This window comes from Schistosoma mansoni, chromosome 3, assembly GCF_000237925.1.
Source record: "Schistosoma mansoni strain Puerto Rico chromosome 3, complete genome".
Classification (NCBI taxonomy): domain Eukaryota; kingdom Metazoa; phylum Platyhelminthes; class Trematoda; order Strigeidida; family Schistosomatidae; genus Schistosoma; species Schistosoma mansoni.
The window spans coordinates 24,721,457-24,744,368 of NC_031497.1; the positions used below are offsets into that span (position 1 = coordinate 24,721,457).

The 22,912-nt window shown below is 35.0% G+C and overlaps 1 protein-coding gene across 1 annotated transcript in view; it reads right to left on the reverse strand.

The window, feature by feature from the left end:
- The window catches only part of Smp_141790 (membrane associated guanylate kinase inverted related), a gene marked incomplete at its 3' end in the record, with an annotated part of 65,839 nt that overhangs the window by 17,998 nt on the left and 24,929 nt on the right, over positions 1 to 22,912 (reverse strand). Inside the window, exons 5-8 of the mRNA XM_018799760.1 lie at positions 18,301 to 18,813; positions 11,639 to 11,929; positions 10,146 to 10,412; positions 6,931 to 7,162 (exon numbers count right to left, since the gene is read on the reverse strand). Of these exons, the coding sequence (XP_018651517.1) occupies positions 6,931 to 7,162; positions 10,146 to 10,412; positions 11,639 to 11,929; positions 18,301 to 18,813 (1,303 nt within the window). The remainder of the gene's footprint in view (positions 1 to 6,930; positions 7,163 to 10,145; positions 10,413 to 11,638; positions 11,930 to 18,300; positions 18,814 to 22,912) is intronic.

Genomic DNA, 22,912 nt, shown 5'->3' on the forward strand with positions numbered 1-22,912 from the left:
CTAGCAGTGGAATCCAGGACGCGCGTTTTGTCCCCTTTGGGACTCGTCAGCTAGATGTACCTGCATCTCAGAGTTGATGTTCACTCTAGGACGAAACGCGCGTCCTGGATTCCACTGCTAGCCACTATCCATCTTTGCTTACAATGTTCACTATATGGTTGTCATATTTTAATGAGATATTCTGTAGTGTGCTAAAATACATTCGATTGTCCCCACCTGTGTTTTGTTCACAACACTATCATTATTTAAATTTAATTAATAATCATTGAAAAGTGAATCTGGTATTTTTTTTTTGAAAAAAATATTTTTCTAAGTCAAAAACTAAGCTTTTCCATTCTGATATTCCAAGGTTTAGTGACACAGAATGGTTCTAGGGATTTGGAGTTACATTTATTGTCGGCATGGATATCATGATGAAAATCTGTAACCAATTATCGTACAAAATTCATTCGATCATATCGGTGATCAGAATCGTATTTAAAGAGATAGATTGAGAATGTATTTTATTTTGTCCGTTGCGATTGTTTCATTGTCCCGTTGGCTCCACAACATTTTTTTAAAATTCAAATATTTATAATATGATGGAGAAAATTTGTAGTTCAGGTGGATGCTTTTGGTGGTATCGAGCTCTCTGAGTTAGATGACTGAATGCCAAAGCTTTCATTATCATTATTAACAACGAGGTCATTGGAATGAACCAAAACAGTACTTGTGGAATCAATGGGAAAACTACTTCTACATGAAGTACGAGTTGAAGATCTTGAATAAAGCCATTAATAATAATAATAATAATAATAATAATTGTCCATAATAACAATAAAAGATTATCTATTGAACCATCCAATTAGGAAAAATTAATACCACCAAAAATATGTGTTTATGTATCTGGTTTCGACTCACGCCGCCTTATTGCTAAATAATACAACTAGAAAGCCGTTAAAAATGAAGTGTGGAGTGGAGTTTGAACCTAAAAACCTATAACCGTATATCTATTGATTGAACCATTGAAAAAAGTCAGAATACCGACTATTTACACACAACACACAGCCATCAATGAAACATACTAACTTAATGTAAACAATAAGAAATAGTTGCAATTGGTGCGTTAGTAAAAAATCCAAGTATTTGATTATCTACAACGAAATTCAACTGGAATGAATATCAAATGTAAACTAGACAATTTTACACTATAGTGATATGCTTCACCAGATAAGAAGTAGTATACGGCCTGAATATTGCAGTGATAACCTCTTTGAAAATGAAGATAAGCAAGAAGAAAACAAATTTGTCAGGAAGTATCAGTTACCTCGAAAGTATAGATACATCTTGCTGAAGAATGCCAAACAGCACAAAACCCAGATCCAGGATTTACTTATATTACCAATGTCTAGCCATATGATTAAATGGATGAATATAGTCATAAAAACTAAGAACAGGTCAGTGGAGTTGACTGATGAAAGGTGTTAAGTCGGCTTCCAGCGAACTCCAACAGAGCCTCCAGAGGCTCAAAAAGAGACCCAACCAATCAGAGTTCGACAGAACATTCTGGAGTTCCAACGTGGCACGCTACCATTGGTCAGTAGCAATATATGTCGTTAATTGGATTGGCTGAATTAGGATGTTGATTTAACTTAAGCAAACATCTATAAATACCTACGATTTTCTGTACAAAACTGATCCTTGCAGTAAAGGGTTTCTCTGATACTCGTGTCTTCTCTCTGGTCTTTCAAGTCGCTGAGTAGTGCTAGCCTGGGGTTATCCGAATAGCTAGGATCCGAATAAAGCGTTCAACCTACAAGACATAACAAAAGGTCAACAGCTAAGTGTAGCATGGATTCCTTTAATATTGCCAGTACGCATAGCAAATGAATGTGAACTAACATGAAACACGAATTTATAGCTTCCCGAACATGGTATGCTATAACTGAGTTACAGGTGACCCAAGTGATTAGTATATTAGGATCTAATTGAAACTCAAATTGGGAACAACTACATCCATATTGAGTGATTTGTGCTGAATGTGAATCTGTATTTATTCCAAACACTACTTGACCTCAGAATTACTGTGATTAATGTCTGGTTAACATTTTCGACATTTCCTTTGTTTAGACAAACAATTTAAAAATATCATAATTATCATTCTCATAACTCTAAAACATGCGATTATTATTTGTACTTGTATAGAATAAGTACATCTCATGATATTTACTGTTCAAGTTACTTTTCTGTTGCGAAGAAAATTGTTCACAATTTACATCGTTGTGAATAAGTGAATATACATCTTACTCAATTTCCATTCGATCGATTCACTAAGACCACATGGGCAAGCAGACAAGATAGTTCGCCTATGAAAGTCAAATGAACAGTCAAGTGACTAACGTTTACGGAAAATGAATGTGTGTAGTTTTCGTACAATCAGCAATAATTAGTAACTGCTCATCACATACTGAAATAATCTGAAAAGCGAATGAAAATGATAAGGAACTGAACAAATGTGTCACTTTTAATTCACTTAGTATTGTTTGGTTGGATCTTCCCATTGACGTTTAGGACTGCAATTGATCAGTCTCTTATTGGTATATGTGCATATTGTGCGGATTGCCTCGATATAGCCTTAATTCACAAGTATTATAAGCAAAGTTGTATATTGGCTAGCAGTGGAATCCAGGACGCTCGTTTGGTCCTATTTGAAACTCGTCAGCTGGATGTACCTGCATCTCAGAGTTGATGTTCACTCTGGGACTCGAACCCAGAACGAACAATATTGAATGAATTTAAACTTCTCCCCATCGCAAAAGCAAGTGGCTATCAGAACTCAGTGGCCGAGTGGATAACGCGATGGCGTTTGAAGCGAAAGGTACTGAGTTCGAGTCCCAGAGTGAACATCAACTCTGAGATGCAGGTACATCCAGCTGACGAGTCCCAAATAGGAAGAAACGCGCGTCACACTAGATTCCACTGCTAGCCACTATCCATCTTTGCTTATAATACCTGTGTCATTTTTGTTTGAAACTTTTCTCAACAGTATGCAACCACTGATCTACATTAGATCAGACCCAGAGTATTTGAGTATCACGATGAAAACAACATTACATTCAGCCAGTAAGCTGGTGTTCAGTAGAATAGATATTCAAATTTATTGTAATCGATATGTACTGAGATTTTCACAAAATATCATCGGTACGTCATGAGTTCAATTAAGCAAGTATATGAGAGCATCCTATCAATCTCCACCTTGGACGAAACCTCTGTTTATTGTTATCCTGACAGTAGTTTTTCATTGGGTTTCAAGTTGGTGTTAAAAATTTCATTTAACTACTTAAGTATTAAGTAGTAGATAAACTAATGACAAATTTCCCGTTTGAAGCGTGAGGCATTGGGTTCGAGTCCGAGAGTGAGTTACAACACTGGGACACAAGTACATTCAATCTAAGGGTCCCAAATCACAGAAAACGTTCATCTTGTATTCCACTCATAACCACTACCTAAGTTTGCTTAAAAATTTCAAACATATGTTAAAGTAAGACTTTTTTTTAAAAGAAGATGGCGCCATTTAACCCAACTTTGAATAACACTTTACTAGGTAATATTGAATCATTCCATCTTAATATTGAATAAACAGTATCAGTTAGACAAGAATATCTTATTTCTGAATAAGTTAATTTTGATTGTAATTTTCTTTTACATTTTGCCTGGAAATTCATAGGTCATATACACAAATTGGCGGTGAGGCAATCAATCATTATGGAAAAACGATTTGTATGAAAAAAAAAAACTGAGACTTGATAAATTGTATGATCAAATGATTGAATGAAAAACATGATTCATGTGATTAGTAGTTTTCTAATGGAAGAGAACAATACTAATTAATTAGTTTTATTCATAAAACTAGCAAAACTAAACTCCTATCCATATACATTAGCAGAGATGGATAGTGGCTAGCAGTAGAATCTAGGATGCGCGTTTCGCCCTATTTGGGACTCGTCGGCTGGATGTATCTGCATCACAGAGTTGATGTTCACTCTGGGACTCGAACTCAGTACCTTTCGCTTCAAACGCCATCGCGTTATCCACTCGGCCACTGAGTTCTGATAGCCACTTGCTTTTGCGATGGGGTGAAGTTTAAATTCATTCAATATTGTTTGTTCTGGGTTCGAGTCCCAGAGTGAACATCAACTCTGAGATGCAGGTACATCCAGCTGACGAGTCCCAAATAGGAAGAAACGGGCGTCCTGGATTCCACTGCTAGCCATTATCCATCTCTGCTTACCATGCTTGTGAATTAAGGCTATATCGAGGCAATACGCACAGTATGCACATATGCCAATTAGAGACTGGCCAATTGCGGTCCTAACAAATCGATGGGAAGATTCAAACAAACAATACTAAATGAATCATATACATTAGGTTTACATTAGTGAAAAACTGTTCCTTCAGTAATCATGAAAGAATACAGTGGAAACATTTCCAGTTGTGATATAGTGAGCAGAAAATTTAATCTGACAATCAAGCGTTTATGATATAAGCCATTGAGTGACTTCTAAAAAGTTATGTCCTGTTCCTGTTAAATACCGTAACTCGTTTACCAAGTACATATTCGTATACTCAGGTTTAAGCCATAACTTTTAGCGTGGTTAGTTGCACTAACCGACTACATGAACTTAAATGAGTTCCGTGAGTTCCAAACCAGTGACTTAATGGATGAAATTCGAAAAACTAATCTACTACCGTATATACAAGTATCGTTTTGTTGGATAAATGGATAGTCTAAACTAATCTTGTTCACAATCGCTTTTAAATATTTCTTCTATTTCCATCATTCACACTCATCTCCTGTCCTCAACTCCTTTCAAATATGCCATCAGTATTCAAGCTTATAAAATGATCCGCAAGGTCACTTGATACCACTCTCAAAGAGAAATATTGAAACCTTAAACATTAAAAACCCGGTAACAAGTCATGTAACAGGCTTCACTAGCTAAGACCAGAATATCGTGACATCCGGTAATCAAGCTCAGAACCTTCGGTCACAAGCGAAAACGCCTAAACTACAGACAACTGAATAAGCAACAGTAACCTTGCCAATTTTGTGAATATGGAAACTGATGATCGTATAATGCTTTTTTGTTGACAGACACACATTATAGAGGATTGAACTAATCGCCTTTGTGATATGAGAAAAAGGGTCATGAATTGATGAGAATTAAGTGCACTTTTCGTTATGTCTTCCACATTAATCACGCCAGGCAAATATTACATTATGTAATTGTGGTATTGTAATTTCTTTAGAACCATAGTACCATAAGACAAATATGAAGTTAATGACGTCTGTCAGCTCTAAATTGTTATATGATTCCCTTTGATGTATTATTCAATAATGAACAAATGACATTGTCATAGTAATCAATTTTGAATAGTCTATTTTACAGACATAAAAGAAGAAATGTACCATTTAGTTGCATGAAATCAAAGAGTATAAAGCTGTGTGAACGAAAATACATTCATAAAAACAAAAAGTTGATTAAATGTTCAATGGTTTCTATTCAACTGCATTGTTTAAAGTGAATTGTTTGAATGAATAACAAAGAGAAAAATACCTTATTGGCTGAACAACTGATTGATTGTATATAGAATATTAAAAGTATTAAGAATTGAATAAGACTATGTTTACAGAATTAGTTACCACTTAAAATCACTTCCATCTTAATCAAAAACTTATCGATAATGTTAACTATGAATCTTTAGGATAAGAGAGTCGGTTACATCAAAATTCAACTAAAACGAAACAGTTCCTCATTTCAACTAGTGTCTCAAATGATGATGAAACCATATGTTATTAACACTGAATGTAACACATCATTCAAATGCTAGTTTCTATATAAGTGATCTTGGCGTGTAAAATTATGTCTCTAATACTTACAGTAGTATTATCTCGTCATTTAAAAGTGAAGTTTATGTAAAAGAGTTGAAACCCGTGAAGGTGAATCGAGGACTCTAATGATCATTACTAACTACAAAACTCACGAAACAAATAAATTGATCCGTTAACCTGAAATTAAGTTAATGATAACATCAAATTTCCAAAAACAAATGATAAAAGCTGTTTAGCTGATAACCAATAGTCAGTCAGTCAGCTACAACGTAGGACAAGGCACATATATCCATCGGTCCAAGCTGTCATACATCGTTAGCACAACAAGACCAACATCAAATTCATAGAATTAGTTAATTTAGTGGTGTTAATATATAAAAGAAAAGTTGTATATAAGAATATAATACAGGAAGGAGGACAGGTAAGAAGCAAATTTAATCTCAAGGTTTAAGGGAAGATAAAGAGTGTATACACCTACGCCATTGTGATCGATTCTGAGCCATGTCACACAGAGTCTCCAACCATTGGTTACGATATTCGTGCGGACCCTAGTCAAGTAGCCTGCATCAGCCGAGATGGCTCAAACCAGAAGTCACTTCAATGACTGATGCCATGTTTTGGTTTGGCCGCCCCTAACTTTCTTCCAACCATCCCCTACACTAGTCAGCATTGTGCGTCGTGGTAATCGGTGTTCAGGCATACGTAACAATACGTGACCCAACCATCTCAGTCGATGAAGATTCATGACCTCATCAACCGATTTACCATCATTCCCCAATACCCTGTGTCTAACCTCACTATTACTTACCCGGTTATCCCAGCAGATGCGAGCAATATTTCTAAGGCATCTGTGGTCAAATACTAGTAACTTACGACTATCTACTACTCTTAATGGCCACATTTCACAGCCGTAAAGTAGAATAAAGAGAACTGTTGCGCAGTATACTCGTCCCTTAATCGATAGACAGATATCTCGTCTTCGTCATAGGTGATGTAAGTTGGAACTGATAACCAATAACACAATAGTAATTTTAAAATGTAATACACGGAGAACTTACCACCACGTTGAACAAGTAATCTTGCTTCTTTACCAACTGGACATTGTTTCAATATTTGAACTACTTCTACATGTGGCATATCTTTTACACGTTGATCATTAATTTCTACAATAACATCACCAACACGTAAGCGACCACATCTTACTGGATCTGAGATAGCTTTCACATGTTGACCTTGAATATGATCGGCTAAAGTAAAGCCGAAACCATTGTTTTGTTTAAAAATTGACACCTGAACAGATATATATATTAGAAAAAAAATTATACATTAAAATTAAATTTTATCTCATTATTTCATTGTTTAAAAAGATTGAGACTACACAAAAACTGATCACAATATGGCCCCGGTATAACAATAAAAATCACGTTTGTGCAGGGGATGGGTGAACATTTATGACATATGATCCAATCACTATAGTCTATGACAACTTACATTTCCATAAACTCATTCTCCATTTCTACTTCATCCGCTGCGTTTAACCACGGGCCCACCTACTTGATTATTCCACCACAGAAATGAGCAGTGCATTTAAAATATGTACTAAGAGATTTTTACGTTGTTAAGGAACAGAAGTTAATAAGAGATAAATACCGGTATTCGATTTATCACAATCAATTTGCACTTATATGATCACAACTTTCCTTAATACTGAACAAGATATATTGGGATAGAGAATACAATGTAATTTTTACGTTAAGTTATACAATGTTAACTAATTTATATCATGGATCATTTACATCTCAAATATCTGGTTTGCTTTCCTGTTACTTGGTGTCACAATCAGAAATGGTTATTACTTAGGTAATTGGGCATGGAAAAAAGGCTTCCGGTAAGAAAAACGTATTCAACCATGGTGGTCACTACTAAGGAACAGTGTTTAGCATATTTTACAGTAATCATATCAAATTGAAATAATTACATTGAAAGATACTGGAGTATGTCTACTAAGAAAAGTTACATATGTTATTATATAAGCCGTATACGATAATGCATGGTAGGGGTTGGTCGGTAATGGCATCCTGAATAAGCGAGTGTTAAAAATGTTGAACAGAAAACTCTGGTGGTACAACTTCGAAATTTCAAAGAAGCATAATTTACTTCAACGTTTCAGATATGTTTTGTTGATGATCAATGCCAACGAAAGTGAAGCCTGCTAGCCTTTTTTTCATTCAAACATCAAACACAACATCCTGAACCGAAAAATCTATGTCACAAATTTATGGACTGTTCAATATTTGTTTGCAGCTTAATTTGTACTAGCTATTGTGAAAATATCCACTTAAATGTTCAGAAAAGATTTTAGTCAAGTTTTCAGTGTTTACAATTAAAAAAAACACATCTATCAGCTTAAGATTGTGGAGACTGTCGACTTTTGATTGAGATTATGAAACCATCAGTGTTAGACCACCGTTGAAAACCTGGGAACATTGGACAGCCCTTTTGTTCTAGTATGGGACTGGTATAAAGACTTAATAAGTTTTGAGAGTCCACGAACAATTTTTCCATAAAAGGATAGAAAATTAACTGATATTAGAAATCAGTTGATGGATCATTGAAAATTACGAGGCACTCAAAAGCAATTTTGTCCTAGCACTGGACATAGAATCTTTAAGTATCCCAACGAGAAATTAACCCTTCACACCTTTTCAGCCAGTTAGTCACAACGTAGAACCTGTACGTATGTACATCGGTTCAAGTTGCCATACCCCATTGGTAATGAGAGACGAAGTTGTCAGGGCGAATCCCAAAATAGTAGAAGTAGTTACAGCATCAGTGGTGATACAACTCAAAAAAAATATATAAATTGGCGAAATATAGACACTAAAAAAGTGATGGAGAATTTAGAACCTCCAAATTTGGGAAAATATAAAGAACGGATCCACTTGCGCCATTCCAAATGATTTTGAGTCATGTCATTCACAGACAATCACGCGGACGGCAACCAGGCAGTTTATATTCACTGACATAAGTGACTTCATGAACTGATGCCATGTTTTAGTTTGGCCGCCCTTAGCTTCATTCCAGCCTACTCCTATGCCAGACAACATTGTCCGTCGAAGTAGGCGGTGGTTGAGTATACATAACATATGTCCCAACCACCTCAGTTGATGAAGATTTACTACCTGATCAATCGATTTCCTTTCTTTACGTAGTACTCTATTCCTAACTTCAAACCTCTTACTTGGAATCAAACGATTTCGAACTTGAATCAATTCGTGATAAAATGTGACGATCGTCCGATGCCACTACCAGACAACTATTTGACTTCTGGTACAATTGAACTCCACTGGTATCAAGATTCGCCACGCAAACCTTTAGAATAAATTTCGAAGCTGCTCGCAGCATTAGCTTGATGAATAAAAGATCGATTTCATGATACATGTATACTAGGTCTTGGTTTTGGAACTTACAAGGTAATCCACTAGTAGGCTCATATAGGCACGAAGCTGCAGATTAAAATTTATGCATAAGATTAATATCATCAAAATACTGTTCAACAGTGGGTTAATTTGAATCTGTGAACTAAAATTTACCGAACTAAATGAAATACGACCTTATTGGACATTCTTCCTGAACAATTTTCAGTTCACAGTATGGTGATAAGTAAAACATGTAACAGACAAACTTATATACAGATCAACTGTTATTGGCAGACAGTATAAGAAAAATTCATTCAGAAATTTAAGCATTTCATTATCATTAGGATCGTAAAAGATAAATTTCCCAGATGTTTTATATCTTAACAAGAATAATTGACATATTAAGGTTCCAGTTGGCTTACGGTGAATTCTATCTACAAACGATTGAGGGTTATCCTAATATGAAGTACCGGATAGCAATTAGAATAAACTGGATGTCTATCATATGATAACAATTCACTTCTAATAATCCACCAGTTAAAAGAGAAGACAACACTTACACGATGACTGTTTCTACCAAAAAGAAGTCATATTTAAGAAGGAACATCTATGTTTATTTAGTAAAAACCAATGACCTTGGGATACATAACAAACTTGGCAAACTAAAAGCGATAACAACCAATTAGGTAGCAATAGACGTTTTTTGTAAAAGTATGAATTAAGAAAAATGTCATTGATGCTATCCTATAAGAAAAAGTATTAACGTGTAATAACAGAATGGAACTGGACAAATTGATGTCTCAAAAGGATGGAAATTAAAAATTAATAATAATATCAATTCAAATACCAATTACCTTTAAAAATTCTGGTCTTTGTGAATTACGCAACTTTCCAACACAGCTACCACCATTTAAATTAGACGGACTAGAACGTACTGCAAGTAGCTCTTGAGATGAATTACCATTATTAGACGATGATGATGCTGATGGCGGTGGTGTCGGTGAAATGGAAGAATGTGAAGAGATTACACCGGAATTCCTTGATGAATTAACTAGATGTAACTCCGTCAATGGTAAATTATCTATTGTATCTTCACCAAGTTTCAGATTGTTTAAAACATTCTATAAGTAAGGGGTGGGGGATGAGAAATAAACATATTGACGACACTTGAAAAAACAACAGTGATACTAAAACCAAAACACAATTGAATGGAAGGAAATTGTAAGTGATAGTTAAAAAGACAAACATCTTAATTACAATCAAATTACAAAAGGCGAGAGTCAATCACATCAATGTTGTATATTTACATTTGGACATTGTCAATTGTTATTGATATATATAAATTCAGAAAACGCTCTGTGCAATTAACAACCCCATTATTAGAGACCGAATTCTGTGGCTTCATTAGTAGAATAAAGCATGAAAACACAAACAAAGCCAATGATATGAAACAAAATGAGTTAGTCGATTGTGGTGCAGTCACACAGTGTAGAGACTGATACTATGTATCACCCGTGAATCATAAATAAATTTTCAGTAAGAGGAATTCACTGTCATTTGTAATGGTCTCATATAGACATTTTCCAAATATATTCAATCCATGGTTTTTAAATGGCAGATATGTCGGTAAAAGGAAGGTAGTGAAGAAAACTTTCTGGGGATGAAAGCAGACTGATAATTATAGTTTTCACTTTTAAAAAGTTACGCAAACTGTTTTTACATTTATAGTGAACAAAGAGTCAATGAACCTGAAGCATCGAATGAAGTATGAACAGAGTTTCCTGACATGTCTAAACTATCCCAAGAATTATACTTTCAGATTCAAGGGTAGTCCTTGGTGAGTTACACGTACACCGTCCTATAGACTTTCATACTCCGTTTTGCTCACTGATTCTGTAACAGTATAAAATCATAAAGGTGGTTAGTTTTGGACACAAACATAGAATGAAAGATAATTATGTTAAAATAGAGCACTCAGACGTGACAAGACCTTGTGCATGGGTCCATTAAAAAACTGTAGAAAGGAGTGGCACCAGATTTTCACAGCCATGTTCTGGCAGAGATTAGTGATGACTGTGTTGTGAACTGTCACTGTATTCTTTCAAATGGATGAAATCGATTTTCGTTATGTTTTAAAACTGTACTTCTTGACAATTCGTGACTTCCAATTCCTTTTACTATTTCTTTACAATATCATTAGTTTGTTTAGCATAACGTATACGGTAGAGTTTCGTTATATGAATTCATGTTAAAGAAAACGAATTTATAATGCTAAATGCTGTATGGAATAAAATGGACTTCTGAAAACAAATAAAACATGGTAAGCATTCGTAACTCATCTACTTACCTGAGTAGAAATATCAATCACACCGGATACAAAACCTGTCGCACCAAGATGATTACCAGGTACTGCACCATTAAAATGTGTTGGCGGATCGCCACCAATTTCTCTCCGTAATCGATAACCTTGCGACACTAGTAAATTAATACTAGCTCCAACTGGGATTGACTGGAATAATGAAACTAATTGAGAATGTGTATAACCAAGAACATTTGTCCCGTTCACGCTAACCATAACATCACCAACAGCTAATTGGCTATTCAATGAAGCTGGACCACCTGGGACAAGATGTTTCACCTAAATAATATATTGAAGTAAATATATTGAAGAGAAAAAGGGAAATAATAGTAATGAATCACTAGAAAGTGAACATATTTTGAAGCAATTAATATTTTTAGACTTATTTACTAAGCACAGAATTTATGTACTTGGATTTATACTGCGTTTTCGATGTTATGGCTGATAATCCAGTGTTCAGTTCAAAGTAAGTGATGTAGGACACCAACCTACAATAAAGTAGGCGAAAGTCAAGTGCTTGAACCATTAATACACCGCTCTACAATACATTCGTTGAGCGAAATCAGTTAAACGTATTTTCAAAGATTTCGATCTGTAGGTTGTAGTTATCACAGATTTATCTCAATTGAGGTGACGTTTTAAAATCATAGAGTATGGGATGATAGTTATCGTCTGTGTATTTATTCACGAGTCAGTCAGGAAGCGTATCTAGGACCGAAAACTTTCCCAGTGAACGCTTAACCAATAACAACATTGTGTAGGTGGCGTCCAATGATACAATTATAAGGTTGAACAACAGTCAGTAATAAGGATATTTAAATTAGAGTACTTGTAGTATGTAGTTTTTTGTCTCAAGAATTATCTAATTGGTGGGATTTTATGTAATATCATTAACTATTAATTATAACAGCATAGGTGAATAATGATATTGTAAAACTTATAATACCCTTGATAAGTTTATCTCTCTGTGTTGATATGATGCGGTTGCTTGAACTAATGTGCATATGTGCCAAGTCAAATCATAGTGTACGGCTAACCGACTATCTGATTCACACATTTTGAGTTAAACAATCAAACAAAAGTGACACAAGCATTATAAGCAAAGAATGGATAGTGGCTAGCAGTGGAATCCAGGATGCGCAGCTACATTCAACCGACGAGTTTCAAATAGGACCAAACGAGCGTCCTGGATTCCACTGCTAGCCAATATACATCTGTGCTTATAATACTTGTGAATTAAGGCTATATCGAGGCAATCCTCACAGTATGCACATATACCAATAAGAGACTGATCAATTGCAGTCCTAAACGTCAATGGGAAGATCCAACCAAACAATACTAAGTGAATTAAAAGTGACACATTTGTTCAGTTCCTTATCATTTTCAATCGCTTTTTAGGTTATGTCAGTGTGTGATGAAAAGTTACTAATTGTTACTGATTGTACGAAAACTCCACACAATCATTTTCCGTAAACGTTAGTCACTTGACTGTTCATTTGACTTTCATAGGCGAACTATCTTGTCTGTTTGCTCATGTGGTCTTAGTGAATCGATTGAATGGAAATTGAGTAAGATGTATATTCACTTATTCACAACGATGTAAATTGTGAACAATTTTCTTCGCAACAGAAAAGTAACTTGAACAGTAAATATCATGAGATGTACTCATTCTATACAAGTACAAATATTAATAGCATGTTTTAGAGTTATGAGAATGATAAATAAAGAAAATGTCGAAAATGCTAACCAGACATCAATCACAACAATTCTGAGGTCAAGTAGTGTTTGGAATAAATACAGATTCACATTCAGCACAAATCACTCGATGTGAATGTAATTGTTCCCAATTTGAGTTTCAATTAGATCCTAATATACTAAACAGTTAGGTTGTAATTCTAACCCATAATAGAGAAGAGTTTCATTAGAGTTAATCAGATGACTCATGATACAATACACTGTTTGTTGGCATGTATTTCTATTAGGTTTAAGGTCAATTTAGTTGATCTAACGATTTCTTATGATACTATATTATTGCTGTAACAATGTATTTGATGGCATCGGGATTTTGGTGCACTATGAGCAATAGATTTACAGAATATATGTTTTTCAAATGTAAGGTGTATGAAACAGGAACCTTACTGAGGCAAAACAAACTGATATTGGTGTATTGATAAAAGTTAGATGTTAACACCGTTGGATGCTAGCTCAGAGGTCTGGAAGTGAAACGTCTACTTGGAAGACCAAAGGTTTTAGGCCTGATTCTTATGGTGGGATGGTGGATGCGGACTGATGAGGAGTCGTTTTATACTAGGACGAAACGATTACCCGGTGTCACCGGGTTTTCAGTGTTGGTGTATCTTAGATAGGTTCATAGCTTCAATAACAGCGTACAGTTTGTGTGTTTTGTTAATTGGTTGTAATCGTTCAACTGACTATAATTCAAGTTATCAGTATTTCATGTGTATCCTAATGAATGGTTTTCTCCGGTACAATCTTTCTATTCATTGTTCAGTTCAGTGTTACTATGGTAATGTGAATCCAAGTGGGTATACGCACAATTTATTTCAATCTTCAAACATATTTTGCAAAATAAAAGCTTTCAGTGAAAAGAAAAAGCGGATACAAATCAGACAGCGAAAACAGTCTGATGAAAACATTGCCAATTTCATCGGCAATCGAGAACAACAATAAAGTGTCGAATGCAAAAGATAAAATATAGTGACAAAACGATGGATTTATTCTTTTGTTTTGTTAAGTACAGTCAAGGTATCATAGGAAGATATAAACTGCATTTCGCATGTTTAGTTATTTCATGTTTTTTGTCGTGCTAATTTCTGCTACGTTTGTGCTCATGTGAAATTTGAGAAGTGCAAGTGACAAATATTCGTGTTATGATACATGCTACCTAGATGAGCTGATTTAATGAGTTGTATTGATGTAATTTTTATGGGGACTTGTTATATCCCGATAACAATAATGAATGGTGACTTTGGGACCCGTTTATGAACCAATACTATGTGTATATTTTTATTGTATAATTGTTAAGTAACTAAACTATCCATATTCGTATCCCTTTTATTATAAGCTTTATTTTGACCTATGAACTATGATTATACGATTCACCATTCTTGAGTTATCCCTAGTCTATTAGTTACTGCCTCCTACATTTGGCTGAATCTTGTACAAATGTTATTTTCTACTTTATTGGTACGATGCAGTTTGGTATATGAACTCAGTATGTTTGAAACATAATGATTCATACCGCAGAGGCTGTTTTGAACTTAACTGGCTGGGCTAGGCAGAAGCATGACTGACAAGTACTCTAAACTGCTCGTACAGTCCGATCGATAATCCGCTGCTCTCTAATTGACCGTCTTATCACGTTATACATTATCAAGTTATCCAGGAGGTCCACGAGTTATGACCATGACACCATTACGATAAATGATATAAAACACTGACAGTAATTATTAAGTATTGTTCCATTTGGAAGTAATTGAGAGTTTAAATCAATGTATAATTACTGTTGCCAACGAAAAAAAACTGAAGTTAAGTATAATAGTGATAACACAAACTTTAAGGAATTGTGACCTTTTATTGTTTGAATTATCTTGAAGGTCATATATATGTGTTATTAACAATTTATTTTAACTATGTGTTCAAATTTTTGGCAGTGAATAACAAGAAGAATATTGCAGTTCAAGATGCTATATTGTATGTATACACTAAATCAGAAGTTCATATTCCATTCCCCATTGGTCAACCAGAAAGCAGACTAATACTTCACATAATCATCAATAGTGCACCACATAAACTATTGTTAATTCATTTGCCGGGCACAAATCTATATACTTGAATTTCATCCATACTTTCAATATGTGACGGTAAGTAATACTACCAGGTTCCGTAAGCCAAAACAAATAGATGGGATAAGACTCGAGACCTACGATTTAATGCATAAAAGTTCAACACTTGAAAACATTGAACCATTGTTTCTCATAAAAACCATACTTGATACATAACTAACATCAATGAATGCGGCAATTATAAATAAACAATTAACCATAGGTATAGAAATTACAGAATGACTACAATAAACAGAATCTTTTCACATTCACTAATTATCTCATTTAAGGACAATGAGATGTATGTATGTGTATCCAAACATACATACATTAAAGTAACAAAATAAACACACACACACAAGTAATAAGGATGATAAAAACCAATGTGATACATTTTCAGATCGGATATTGATGTTAATTATAAAAGTTACTTGTTTGTTTGTTTTCTGTCAAGGATAAAATGTAAAACTAATTAACTAATTATGTATAAAACTAAATGAAATCAAATAAATAATTCAGAAGGGGTTTTGTGGAGACTTCAGTATTTTCATAGTTGAAATCATGAGTAAATTGAAGCTAGACCACCTTGGGAAACTTAGAAGCACTGGACGGCCGTTTCGTTCTACTATGGGACTCCTCAGCAGTGCGCATCCACGATCCCGAACTCGCGAGATTCGAACCCAGGACCTATCAGTCTCATGCCAGAGCACTTAACCGATAGACCACTGAGCTGGCCGGCATCCGATGGTGTTAATGTGTAACTTCAACCAATACACGAAATCTGAGCGACCGTTCACCAATTGTTGGATGCCGGCTCAGTGGTCTATCGGTAAAGTGGTCCGGCGCGAGACTGGTAGGTCCTGGGTTCGAATCTCGCGAGTGCGGGATCGTGGATGCACACTGCTGAGGAGTCCCATAATAGAACGAAACGGCCGTCCAGTGCTTCCAGGTTTTCCAAGGTGGTATAGCTTCAATTGACTCAGTATTTCAACTATGAAAATAAATAAATAATTGTTCAATAGGATACTTCCATTTCATTATTATGTCAATATTGTTATTATTAGTACTATAATCACTACGATTTTAATTGAATAAATACTCGTGTCATGCACTAAGTAGGTAAAGAGAGTCAGTGTAGTAGCAGCCACTTCCGCATCAGTAGGCCTCATCATACACAAGGGGAAAACCAAGATCCTCAAATACAACACGGAGAACAGCGATCCAATCACAATTGATGGAGAAACTCTGGAAGAGGTGGAAACATTCACGTACCTATCTTAGCATCATCATTGATGAACAAGGAGGATTCGATGCAGACGTAAAACCAAGGATTGGCAAAGTGAGGACAGCACTCCTACAGTTGAAGAAAATATGAAACTCAAAACAACTGTGTGCAAGACAACGTCAAAGTGACAATCTTCAATAAGAGAGCGAAGACGGTTCCACTGTACGGAGCTGAAACTTGGAGAACGACTACAAACTTCATTAAAAAAGTACAGGTACTTATAAACAGTTGTCTTCGCAAAATACTCAATGTCCGTTGTTCGGATGCCATTAGTGACAGCCTACTGTAGAAGAGAACAAAACGGGTTCTGGTTGAAGAGGAAATTAAGAAAAGACTTTGGAAGTGGATAGGACACACAGTGAGGAAATCATCAAACTGCATCACGAGGTAGGCGCTAACTTGGAATTCGGAATGGAAACGAAAAAGAGGATGACGAATGAACACAATGTGTTGGGAATCGGAAGCAGATATCTAAAGAATGAATAACAACTGAAAACAAGTAGAAAGGATTGCCCAGGACAGAGTTGGATGGTGAATGCTGGTGAGCGGCCTATGCTCCTCTATGAGAAGTAACAGGCGTAAGTAAGTGTATTCTCAACTTTTAATTTGTTTGAGAATCCAATAGTTATGGATTTTCAGAAATCTTGGAACTGGCTATGAAGTAAGTGTTTCAACTGTTTGGAGTACTAAATAAGGCTCGAAAGAGACATGTATCGTAGATGAACAGAAACGAACAGTGAAATAACAAGAATGAACGATATGAAGTTGGCACGAGACAGCTTTTCGTTTTAGTTTGAGGCTTCTCATTCGTAACTATACACGATCACGTCAGAGGTGTAATATAGGTCTCCTAGTGATGACATTTTCGCTAGACCACGATATTCCAGTTTAATGGATAAAGTAATCTTTCAATAATAACAAAGAAAATCTCTTTTGAAATACATTTTAATAGGACGAAACGGCCGTCCAGTGCTTCCAGGTTTTCCATGGTGGTCTAGCTTCAATTGACTCATGCTTTCTACTATGAAAAATACTAAATCTCCACAAAACCCCTTCTGATAATTAATATAATCATATGCTCACTAGTGACTTCGAGAAGTATATCTAGGAGCTTTAGTGAGAAGCAGTGACCAGTGGAGTTCAAAACCACGTCTGTTGTGAGATAGGAACTCACTGAAGACAATTGGTGAATGGTTGCTCAACTTCGTGGATCAGTTGAAGTTAGACATTAACACCGTTGGATGCCAGCTCAGTGGTCTATCGGTTAAGGGCTTCGGCTCGAGACTGGTAGGTCCTGGGTTCGAGTCTTGCGATTGCGGAATCATGGATGCGCGCCGCTGAGGAGTCCCATAATAGGACGAAACGGCCGTCCAGTGCTTCCAGGTTTTCCATGGTGGTCTAGCTTCAATTGACTCATGCTTTCTACTATGAAAAATACTAAATCTCCACAAAACCCCTTCTGAAAATACATTTTAACTACATAAACAATACAAATCAATTTAATTGAATGATAAACGTACTTGTAAAAATGCTGATCGATTACAATCGGAACCACCGATAATTGTAAATCCAAAACCACGTGGACTTTTCACTAAAACTGTATTAATCAATGGACCTCGTAATTGTTTTAAATCGGAACAAAATGACACAGGAGTTATACGTCCATTATCATTCATGGATGATGAGTCTAATTCATTCTGACTATCATCATGACTATTATTGGCATTAACAGAGATCCCATTATTATTATTATTATTATTTACACTTTTGATGATACTATGATTATTATTGATAGTAGTATTAGTTTTAGTTTTATGATGAATTGTATCAAATTGTGATAAATATTTCATGCGTACTTTTTCACCTAATTGAAAATCTTCAACTGTTGGCGGTTCATATTGTGTATGTTTATTAATATGATCAATATAAAATGTACCATATTTTATATCTTGCACAATTTCCCAACCATATGGTAATACATGTTCACCAATTTGATCTAATTTATCCACTGAATAAGCTGTTTGATCACAGAACTAATAGAAACAATTCAAAAAGAAAACAATAATATACGGATATAACTGATTTACCAAGTGTTTGTCGGGGTTAATGCAATGTTTTGATCAGTCAGTCAGTTACAACGTAGGACAAGGCACATATATGCATCGGTCCAAGTTGCCATACCTCGTTATCACAACAAGATCAACACCGGATTCATAGAAGTAATTAATTTAGTGGTGGTAGTACATAAAGAAAGATTGTATATAAGGATATAGTATAGGAAGGAAAAAAGTTATGAAGCAATTTTAATCTCAAGGTTTAAAGGAAGATAAAGAGTGTATACACCTACGCCATTGTGATCGATTCCGAGCCATGTCACCCAGAGTCTCCAACCATTTGTTACGATAGTCACGCGGACCTCAACCTTGTTTTGATACATTGTACTTATGTGAAGGTGGAATAATGGTGATTTAACGATCAAAGTAGTAGGTCATAGAATCAAACTCTGCTTTTCATACTTTACATGAAAATGTATGGTACTCACACGGCTATGTTGTGCACCGATGAGTAAGTGTATACTCCTAACTTACATGGATGGTGATACTGTGGTGTGGTCTACTTATATCCATATAAGTAGTATCTGGCGATGGTCAGATATAGAATGTATTTTGGCAGAAGACCGATGAGGAAAGAACTGAAATGAGGCGCAATTGGTAGGAAAATGCATGAACAATGAAATTAGAGAAGATGAACTGATATTTACAGAAGAAAGAGTGAAGATTGAGACAATTCGTTGTTAATTTGCAAATTAACTGTTCATTGTATGGTTATCAGAATTTAGTGAGATAGTCTGTAATTTTTGCTTAAATACATTCGATTGTCCCCAACCAGTGTTCTGTTCACAACAATACATGTGTTACTTAAATCTAACTAACGCATACCTCAATGTACAACATTGGCTAGCATTGAAGTATATTGGAAGCTGCGAAGCAGCCATGCCAAGAGTATTACCAGTCCATGAAAGCGTTAACTATTGGCCTGATCTGTATTGGTGGGTGTAGACTACCTGGTTAAGGTCTCTACGATAATAATGATCAATGGTTAAATGTTGGGCGATATGAGTCAGAATTGATTGCAGAAACACATGTATTCACGCTACATTTTAGGCAAGATTCTCAGTTTCATTGATTATCAAATAACTTTTTACTTCATAAATACACTCTTTCATTTCCAACCATGTCTTCTATTTGGTCTTTGTCAACATCACAGATACTACTGTTCACTCAAATTTCAAATTGAATTGTCAATTGTCGAAGATTTCGAACGATGATCCACTGGAATATATCAAACACTTTATTGGCCTATAAATACACTAGTTTACAGTTTACTCAGCTCTTTCTTCTAAACGGCTTAGTTAATACATTTTTGTTGGTATTTAATCTCTCCTTGTATAAACATATGTATGTTTTATCGAGATGTTAAACAATTTATGATGATAGCTTCAATTTAGAGGTTTACTCTGTTTGTAATTGTTTGTCTTATAACAATTAACAATGATAAACTCATTAATGTTTACAATCTCCACCCAATGGATTTTCCTATAAAATATGTAAACTTAAAACTAATCAATATTTCAGCTACTTAACGCAAATACCTGTCGTCCTTCCTCTCGTTACCTTATAACTTACATCTTATTCCGTGTATATGAAGGTAGAGGGGATGACAAAAAGTTTAAAAAGAAAGAAGCCAGTACAAGGGATAATGGGGACCAAATAAAAAACAATCTGTAAATGAAATTGACTAGAAGAGGAAAATAGACTTCATTTAAACAAAGGTTCAAATGATGAGAAAGCACATGTACGAAATACGATGTATAAAGAAATGGGATATTGATTTAAAATCACTTCACAAGAAAAAGATGTAAGAAGTCTAATTCTATTTGAAAATACTATGGGTGTATACAGGCAATATCGCTAGAGACTCCAGTTATTTATGGGAAACATCTTGCTGTCATTAAGCCGTAATATAGTTGGCCATACACATTTGTCCTCGTACATTAGATTTGGTGTTTTTAGTCTCACTGTTAGTCAACCGAGTTGAGTGCGATAGTAGAACCTCAGGGAACAAGTATATTAGCCACTATAGTTAGGTCAGGTCTTTGTAATGATCTAACCCAACCACTACGTGCAGACATCAGCTATGATTAAACCTGGCCGCAGTCACCGAGATGTTTGGGTTAAAACGCTAATCAATACACATATATACAATTACATATGGACACTTAACAACTTTAAGGAAATACTACGCAAAAATTGATGTGGATTTAATGAACACGTTTATGCAATTACTATCCATTTTGAGCTATAATAGTTAAACTATCTAAATACAAAGCTTCCGTTTACCTTTAAACAACTGAGGTACTGATCCAGTAAAAGGAATTAATCTTCAATATTTATTTATATAATGAGAGAAACGGAGTAGTTAGTATATTGAGAGTTGATATTCATGTTCATAACTGTTAAACAATAAGTCTGAACATTGTCGTTTAACAATCAAGAACTTGTTACAATTAATTATAAAGTTTTGAATGGCTTCACAAGAAGCACTATGATATGTCGACCGAACTGACTACATCTTGTACTAACACACATTGAGAGAAAATAAAAACTAAGTCACAATTTAAGTATCAATTAATTTACAAAGAAATAAACTATACCCAACACTTGACGACTTATAAAGTGAACTAATAAACAAGATTTTGATTAAATACACTGGGACGTCTAGACTTCCAATGAATCGGCAGGAATTCATAATGGAAAAATCAGTCAGTCAGTCACAACGTAGAACTTCGCACGTACGTGCATCAGTTCGAGTTGCCATACCACATTAGCACAGAGATGCAGTTGTCGATTCAAATCCCATAGTGGTAGAAATAGTAAGAGTAAGAGAGTAGACTTTGACTGTTATTAATTTACATGAAAATCATTTTCGGATCAATTCAAAACGACATCAAATACCTAATTCGCTTTAAGCTAATGACGACTTGTCTCTGACTAATTATGAATAACCGTTATATATGAAGACTGTATCAAAATAAATATTTAATTATTACTAATATTGATAAATAATGTTAGTATAGTTGGTCTGCCAAATATAAGCTTTAAGCTATACTTTAATAAGTATAGTTTCGTGATATTATCCTGTCTTAACCAACATAGATGTAATGGGCTTGAAACCTGTAATCTATACATTGAAAGTTGTGTTTTAACCGCTAATACGTCACTGTCATATCTAAAAACGTTCATTTACTATCTATTTTTACACTAGGTTTTTGTCAGTAATAACATTTATTTACTAGAAAAATGAACTGAAAAGCTTAAATGGTGTTAAAATTATGAGAGTAGTTCTCACTATGTATTTAATCACATTATGAAAGGATACTTTTTGTGAGGAACTGAGAAAAAAACTAGGTTAGTGATAGTGTAATCAACTTAAGGGTGTGATTGTGGAGCTGGAGGGACAGCTACCTGAGGCAGATCATAAATGGATATTTTGTGAGTACTTTGAAATGCGTTAGCTCCATGGCATTCGGATAATACTACTAAAGACAGAAATCCATGGGGCAAAGTGAGGTGTGTTTTACTTATGGTCGGCTAAATTTTAATCTTGGTTTCCGTTTTGAAGCACCGATGGAGAAGTCGGTTATCCATAGAAAGCATTTATCATAACCCAGTACCGTTGACAGTACGGATTGATTCCTGAACCTGCAACTTTACTGCTTTAGGTTTTATCATGATGTAAACAACAAAATACAATGAACTCATTGTATTCTGCATATATTGTCGTTATTGTTACGTTTAAATTTCTAAAGGAGACAAAATGTATAAAGAAGCATGAGTATTTGGATATGGTCTTAAGTGTGCGATTATTGTTGTTCTTCCACTGATATTTATAATAGTTGACTGCTTATCGAAGGAAAAAACAGTGTATTTGTTATATGATACCGTATAAACTCTACTGTTGATTTTACATAGAAGTTTATAAGCAATCCATTAACTAATACTAAAAGCCATCAAACAGTTCCTGAAAGTTAATTATGCTGTTTAAAGGTTAGACCAGTTTCTTCTTCAAAAT